General features: G+C 45.3%; 1 protein-coding gene across 1 annotated transcript; it reads left to right on the forward strand.

The window, feature by feature from the left end:
* The first annotated feature begins 6,147 nt into the window (after positions 1–6,147).
* Positions 6,148–7,608, forward strand: LOC121242153. The gene is made up of 3 exons (XM_041140055.1): positions 6,148–6,636; positions 7,150–7,281; positions 7,546–7,608. The coding sequence occupies exons 1-3, from the start codon at positions 6,148–6,150 to the stop codon at positions 7,606–7,608; spliced, it is 684 nt and encodes a 227-aa protein (XP_040995989.1).
* Positions 7,609–8,449: the final 841 nt, after the last annotated feature.

The raw sequence follows: 8,449 nt of genomic DNA on the forward strand, positions 1-8,449 counted from the left end.
AATCAAAACGGATTTAGAGCATCTTCATATAACATGCATGAAATTAACGACTTTCATATTCACTCTTTTGCACATTTCAGAAACAGCATGCCAAAATATTTCTTATATCTACACCAGTCATGTCAGAAAGAACTTTCTCTTTTATACAAATTTCATGAGTAATGTAGAACACATAACTGACGTTGTTTTCACATTTCTTTTCAAAACATATCATGCACATTTTTTTCATAAAATTAACCTCAGTTCATTTTCTTTTTATGCAAAGTCTAGCATAAGAACCCCTGGACTTTTAACTTTTTTGAATTTTTCTACAATAATGCCGAGCGAATATCAATCGTGACCTATAAAATTAGACACATAACTTACGTAAATCTCCAAATAAACATGTATTTTATAATTAAGCCTAAAATACCCAAATAACTTATTTTTTCTAAAACTTCTCAGATTCTTGCAACCCTAAATATCATTACTCCCCAAGTTAATCAATATCCACTTAATCTATTCTACTAATAAAGTGTATGGCTAATATATTTACTCAATTAAAACTAAGTCCACGTAAAAATACCTCTCCAACTAAATATTCATTTAGCATAATTATAACAAGATCTATTTAAGTAAATAGAGAATTTTCATTTAATAAAATAGACTTAATTAGATTTAAAACGGTCAAAATAAAATTTAAAACTCATTACTTACTACTGAAATTCAATTATAAAAAATTCTGATACTAAATAATACAGCAATAAGCAATATAATTTAAATCCCTAACTATCTTCTGTAACAATATTTATACTTAAAACAAAGCTTTGATAGAGTAAATTAAAAACCAAGCCCAACGTATAACTAGCCTACTTACAACGATATTTTTGGAAATAACCATAATTTTATATGGGTTATTTTATAAAGCTGGGATCTAAAAGGCATGACTCATAAAACACTCTACCCAAAACGTGTAACAGAGAAAAGGCCATACTCACTAAGAGGGAAGGAGAGAAGTGACGGGGCAGTGGTGGGCAGAGATCGAAGGTGATCGATGTGGCGGCAGGATGCTGAGAGAAAGTGATGAGAGAGAGAGAGAGAGAGAGTCAGCACGGTGTGAAGGAGAAGTGAAAGGTTACTAAGAGAGAACGGTGGCTTGGGGTGGCATAAGGTGCCTTGCAACAATTTATGTGCAAGTGGCGACATCAGGGTGGGGGCTGGCAATGTGCAGTGGCTCTCCTAAGATGTAGTGGTGGCTGGTTGAAGTTATGGAATTACTTTGTTTCGGTGTAGGGAAATAGAGGACGTAGAGGTCGCGTGGTTGTAACAACACAGTGGCTACGATTGGTTGTGGTTAGATTGGGTGTGACGGAGCTTTGAAGCTTGAAGTGTGCAGAGTTGTTTCTTGGCAACTGTGGCTGAGGGGAGTCTGTGAGGGTGCTGAACTTGTCGTGTGGCATTGCTGCATGGAGAAGTAGGGTGGCTCGTGTGGAAGAGCTTGGCAGTGGGGCTATCCTACAGTGGTGCAACGACAACTCTAGTCTGCTTGGAGTCTGTTGTTTTGTGCTACAGGAGGGCTGAGAGGCAACCGTGAGTGCAAAGTCATGAGACGTGGAAGAAACAGCTGTGCATGTAGTGTGATCTCAGTGTATGCTTACCTATATATACACGTTGTTGGAGACCCTAATGAAAGAGAAGGGAGAGATCAACGTGCATGGAGTTATGCACGTGCCTAAGGCAATGCTTTTGGGCTTAGCTTGTGGGCTATGGGTTTAGGGTCCATTTCGAAATGGGTTTGGCCAGTTAAAGCAGTTCGAATAATCTTTTTGGCTTGTTCATATTTTCATGGATCGAGTATATAATAAATACTAATGGACCTCGATTGAAATTATAAAATAACCCAATTTGTTCCATAAAAATTTTTGGGCCACTTACGAAATAAATAGATTCTACTTGGTGCATAAAACAGTGATTAGATTTAACCTAATTATCAAGCTCAATAAAATCCATATTTCATTATAACAAATTTTGGATCCGTAGTCTATTCCAAAATTACTTGTTAAATCTCAAGTGGGCCTCCCATACATAAAAAATTATAGAACTCGTGCTTGGCTTGGACTTGGTATTGGGCCTGGGTGGTACATAGGTGGGTTGAAAATATGGGAAACCCTTGATTTCCTAAAAGCAGGCATGGAATGCCTTAATAAGGAATCTTCATAGGGTAGAGTGAGTCAAGGATTTACGCAACATTAATGACACCACTCCCTGGACTTTACGCCGCATTAATGACGTCAACCTAAAAGCCATACAACATTAAAGGATTCTGACCAAGCGAGCAGTTGAAGGGACATGGGCTCCCTGAAGTCGGTACGAGTTGTACTCACCCAGAAACCCAGTATAAAAGTTGACCCTTAGGTACAAAGAACTCTTTCTGATTCCTCTAAACTCACACACAAACTACTAAAGAGATATACTAACTTTAACATCGAGACTTCCCGGCCTTTACCAAGCCCCCTACCCCATATTCTCTATGTTTTCATAAGTTTGCAGGTGAAAGACTCAAGACCTGAGTTGTTGGAACCCGGCCTAAAGGCGACAAAATATGATGTTAACAATGGCGCCGTCTATGGGATCTCTATAAACTTCACGTGTCCTTCGTATCCCTGTGACAACCCATTCTCAGACAACTCGAAGGCCAGAAGAAGCAATGTCAACAAACATGGAAGCAAGACTTACTGCGTTGAAATAATTGGTAGGAAAGCTAACTACCGAAGTAGAAACCCTTTGGAGGGAAAACGAGATTCTCAAGGTAGCCACCAATGGACTAGAAAATGATGTAGGACGAAGTGACAGCGAGCACATAGGATCCAGAAATGCAGGAGGAAGAGGTTATGTGGAAGAAGAAAAGAGAAACATGCAGAACGAGCTGCCCAACCTTAAGGGGAAGTACGAGGAGATGGCGAAAAAGATGGGCACGTCGTTGTCAGTAGACCAATTGCTCACCAGCTTAGGCCTACCCTACAGTGAGGAAGTGATGGTTGTGCCCCTACCACCGAAGTTCTGAGTTTCCCTCATGGACATGTATGACGAGACTAGAGACCCCCTCGAACACCTAGAAACTTTCAGAGCCCACATGATCCTACATGGTTTCCCAGGAGAAATGGCTTGTAAAGCTTTCCCACTGAACTTGAAGGGGTTGGCAAGAGTATCGTTCAGGTCCTTGGCACCTGGATCCATAGATAGCTTTAGGGAGTTGGCTCGCCTGTTCCTCACACAATTTATGGTGAGCAGAAGAAGAAGACGCCCCGTGGTGTATCTCCTTACCATCAAGTAGGCAGAAAATGAAGGTTTGAAAGCATACATATCCAAGTTCAACAAAGAGCGCCTTACTACAGACGACCAAAACGAGAAGATAACTTTGGCAATGCTTTTGGGAGAAGTATGGCCCCGGTCTCAGTTCATAGCAGAATTGGCAAGGAGAACTCCCGCCATGGTACGAGAGTTCATGGATCAAGTAGAAAACTTCACAACGCCGAAAATACAATCCGAACCTTGATCGAACCAAGAGAAAAAGAACTGGAACAAGCATACAAGAAAGGGAAGGCACCAACCAAGAGCAAAGCTCGGGAGAAGCCAGAGAAGATACCACGTGACAACAGGAGGAAGGAAGCCCCTGATAGAGGCCCATGGTTTTGATTTGACCGGATGGCGCTCACTATCCAGAAAGACACCGAGAAGTCACCTAAGAAAACAGCTACAGGAGCACTAGTCGCAGCTATTGCACTTACCATCAATCCACTACTTATAACAAAGAACATTGTGTTATCTAGAAAGAGGAAAGAGAGCGGATTGGGCGACCAAGGCTACGGTATCCTCACGCCCAGAGACCAAAGCCGATGTGAAGAAGGAGATCACGGGAAAGAAGTGTTGAGAGGGCTGATAGGCCAAGGAGGGAAAGGAGTTCAAGACAAATGGATGGTGTGCAGAGAACCCAACACGATCGCCCCTGTGCACCGCATTAGGAAGGGCCGCCGTTTGGGGAAATTAGAACCATCGTGGGAGGATTCGCTGGCGGGGGCGCAATCTCATCCAGTCGAAAGGCGCATGCCAGGCAAGCGAGAAACCTAAAAGTGTATTTGGCAGAGTACCACCCCACCAAGTACATAAGAAATGAACCGACCCTCGTCATTTCCTTTGGAGAAGATGACGAGGAGGGGCTCCTCTATCCATACCAAGACGCCCTAGTGGTGACTATGTTGGTTGCCAACTTCTCCACTAGGATGATCCTCGTAGACAATAGAAGCTCCGCAAACATCTTCTTCTGGGAAGCCTTTACCTGAATGGGGATAGACACCCCCCGACTCTAACCAACTTCCATGCCACTCGAAGGTTTCTCTGGGGAAATGGTCCAGTTGGTCGGGACTATCACACTATCCGTCTTGGCGGGTAGCACTCCTTGTGCGACTTTTGTCATGGTCGACTACTTGGTGGTAAAGGTCCCTTCGTCTTACAATGCCTTAATCGGCCGACCTATCCTTAACAACCTAAGAGCGGTGATGTTGACCTACCACTCGAAGATGAAGTTCCTGACCCCTCGGGAAGTGGGAGAAATCCGAAGAGAGCAGGTCCTGGCACGGGAGTGTTATGTGCAGGAATTGAAACCTAGGGGTGGCGGGGCGCATGTGGTCCACACCCGTGCCGATAACCACGGTCTCCTGCCCCAACCCGAACAGACCCCAGCAGATGGAGAGATCCAAGATGAGTAGACGCTTAGGAAGGTGGAGCCAAACGAACCACTAGAGTTTATCTCATTCAACTTGAGCTGCCCGGAAGCCACCACAAGGATTGGCAGTGGGATGACACTCGAAATGAGGAGCGCCATGCAACTACTTCTCATGGAACACTAGGATGTCTTCGCCTAGAGTCACAAGGACATGCTTGGAATCGACCCAGAGATCATACAACACCACTTGAGCAAGGGCCCAAAAACTAAAGGAGTATGGCAGAAGCGCCGAAACTTCATTGCAGAGAAGAATGTTGCCATTGCCATAGAAGTGGATCGGTTACTCATGGCGGGCTTCATACGGGAGGTCCATTACCCGGACTGGCTGTCCAACGTGGTGTTGGTGAAGAAGCAAAATGGAAAGTGGAGAATGTGCATTGACTTCACCTATTTAAATAAGGCTTGCTCAAGAGACAACTTCCTGCTATCCCGGATCAACCTGATCGTCGACTGCATGGCAGGTCATTCCATGCTCAACTTTATGGATGCCTACTTCAAGTACAACTAGATCCGCATGAGCTTGGATGATGAGGAGAATAATTTTTTAATCACCGATCAGGGATTGTAATGTTACTCTGCCATGTCATTTGGGCCACCGTGAGTATGGCCACAAACCAGCGGCTGGTTAACCGTATGTTCAAAAATTAGATCTGTAGAAACATAGAAGTCTACGTGGACGATTTGCGGGTCAAGAGCAAAACCCCCGAGCAACACCTGGACGACCTCCGCAAAGCCTTTACAGTATTAAGGTAATACATGAAGTTGAAACCGGTGAAGTGTGTCTTCGGTGTTGGAATAGGGAATATAAGCTAATATGGAGAAAGTGGAAACCATACTGTGCATGGCTCCTCCTCGAAACATGAACGAAGTGCAGAAACTAGCCAGACGAGTAACGGCCCTTAACAGATTCGTATCAACGTCCACCGACAAGTGCCTTCCATTTTTTAAGGTTTTGCGGAAGGCATAGACATCGGATGAAGAGTGTAACTACGCGATTTGAGGCTCTCAAGAAATACCTTACCAGCCCTCCACTCCTTAGCCAACCCAGATGTGGAGAAAATTTGATCAAGAAATACCTTACCAGCCCTCCACTCCTCAGCTAACCCAGATGTGGAGAAACTTTGATCTTATACCTATCAGTCACTCCACAGGCAGCTTCCTCGGCCTTAGTACGAGATGAAGGTGGGGTCTAAAAGCTCGTGTATTATACCAGTCAGGCTTACCGAGGAGCAGAGGCTAGATATCCACACATAGAGCAGCTCGCCTTCACCTTAGTGCCGAGGGTCGAGAATCAAAAGGCGAATAAATTGGTGTGAGCCGTGTCCTGGCAAAATGCTTCTCCCCTGCCAGAATGAATGGTGATCAGGACTATAGAAATACCCACCATGGGAATTGAAGTTGTAAAAGTGAAGCCGGGAGTTCCAGAATGGGTGTTGGGTATTATCAAGTACATAGACGCCAACGAGGTACCCAACGACAAGTGCGAAGCCAGAAATATAAGGAACAAAGCAGCGCATTACACTCTAGTCAAGGGGGTCCTATATCGAAGGGGATACTCTACACCTCTCCTGAGGTGCATCTCATTCGAAAAAGCCCAATACGTACTTGCAGAAGTACACGAGAGAATCTGTAGCGACAACTCTAGAGGAAAGATGCTAGCAGGCAAAGTGATGAGGGCGGAGTACTACTGGCCTCGAGCCCTATGGGATGCCAAGGAGTATGTGAGAAACTGCAAGAAATGCCAAGAATACTCCAAAGTACCCCATTGCCCGTCGGAAGAGCTAACATCAAGAGGAGTAAGATTTGAAGCAGTAGCAGTGGCAGTGGAATACTTCACCAAGTGCATAGAGGCTGAGGCGTTGGCAACGATCACGGCAAGCAATATCACACACTTTTTTGTGGAAGACGACCATATGCAGATTTGGCATTCCCCGCATCATCATACTATATAATGGGAGGCAATTTAACTCTAACCATCTTCAGGACATCCTCAGTTCAACGGGCAGGTGGAGGTGAACAACAAGACACTGATGAGAATACTAAAAAAGAAACGTAGCGACAGAAATGGCACTTGGGTGGAGGAACTTCAAAGAGTTTTATGGGTGTACCGGATCACAATAAGGACCCTGACGAGAGAAACCCTCTTCACCCTCACTTACGGTCATGAGACGATGCCACCAATCGAGATCAAGATCCTTACCTTTAGGGTGCAACACTTCGAGCACAACTCCGACGACGAACGATTAGAAGAATAGCTTGACTTGCTGGAGGAGGTCAAGCTTGAAGCAGAAGTAAAGATAGCCATCAACAAAAGGAGAGCAGAATGATGCTTCAACAAAAGAGTACGATCAAAGGCATTCAAGATCGGGGATCTCGTACTGAAACAGATGGGAACAACTACCCGAGACGAAGGAAAATTGGGTCCTCAATGGGAAAGCCCCTATGTGGTCACTGTCAACAACCGCTCGGGCTCCTACTGGCTTCGAGACTCCCAAGAGAACGAGCTGCCACCCCGCGAGGTACCAATGGTGTATACTCTATTAATGAAAGTGTGACTTGTAGTTTCCATTTCTATTGCTAGAAAATTTTATGACTTGTAGTTTCCATTTCTATGACAACGGTTTATACTCTATTAATGAAAGTGTGACTTTTTGGGAACAAAATAGGTCTCGTCTATCTTAATTCCTTACTCCATCAACGCAATCTCCATCCCCAACTACTTACCTCCCCACGAAGTACCAATGGAATGAGTTACAATTGAATGCTGCTTTATCCCTCTTTAGGTGAAGAGTAGGTCAGCCATCGCTCCCGCAACGGAGAACGGGTCCAATCTTTCGGCTACTTGACAACTTACCCCAACCTCTGCCATGACAAAAAGTGGGATCAGCACTAGCCTGACCCAAGACTTACCTTCCTTGTGATGTCAACAGACGGGAGCGGGACCTATCCCTAACTGTTGTACTAGTTACCTCCCTAGGAAGGTTGAAAGGTGGGCAGACGGCCCAACCTCCCTCGCGGGGAGAGTGGGTCCAGCCTCTTGGCTACCTGACAACTTACCCCGACCCCATCACAATGAAGAGCGGACCGGCTACTCAACTGTCCGACGCTACCTCCCCACAAGATACCAAAGGGATGAGTTACTCCCAAAGGCTGCTTTATCCCTCTTGAGGTGGAAAGCGGGCCTACCCTCGTCTATCCGACACTTACCTTCCTCATGAGCATCAACAGGTGGGAGCGGTTCTAGTCCCAAACTACTCGATAACTTACCAACTTGCAGGACTCTAAAGGGTGAGATGTGCCTTAAAACCATTTTTTTCCTCCTCCGACGGAGAGCAAGTCCAACCCCTCGGTTGCCCGGCCTGCCCGACAACTTATACCACCCCTTTCACAGTGAAGAGTGGACTGGCTTGTCAGATTTCTGAAAAATTACTCCCTTAGGGGGACCAAAAGGGTGAGCTTAGCCTGAGGTATCCCTACCCCTGCCTCAGCGGAAAGCAGGTTTAGTCTTTGGACTCCCCGACATGACCTCTGGGATGCTATTTCCAAAAACAGAGTGCCAAACGAGCAACGCCTCGGACTCCTCGTTGTGCTCCTTCTCCACCAAACGGAATGCCAAGTGACTAACGCCTCACATCTCCAGCAAAACTGCCCAGGTTTGCAAATTTCGCACTCGTAGATCGAAAATGA

Source organism: Juglans microcarpa x Juglans regia, chromosome 8D (assembly GCF_004785595.1).
Source record: "Juglans microcarpa x Juglans regia isolate MS1-56 chromosome 8D, Jm3101_v1.0, whole genome shotgun sequence".
Taxonomy (NCBI): Eukaryota; Viridiplantae; Streptophyta; class Magnoliopsida; order Fagales; family Juglandaceae; genus Juglans; species Juglans microcarpa x Juglans regia.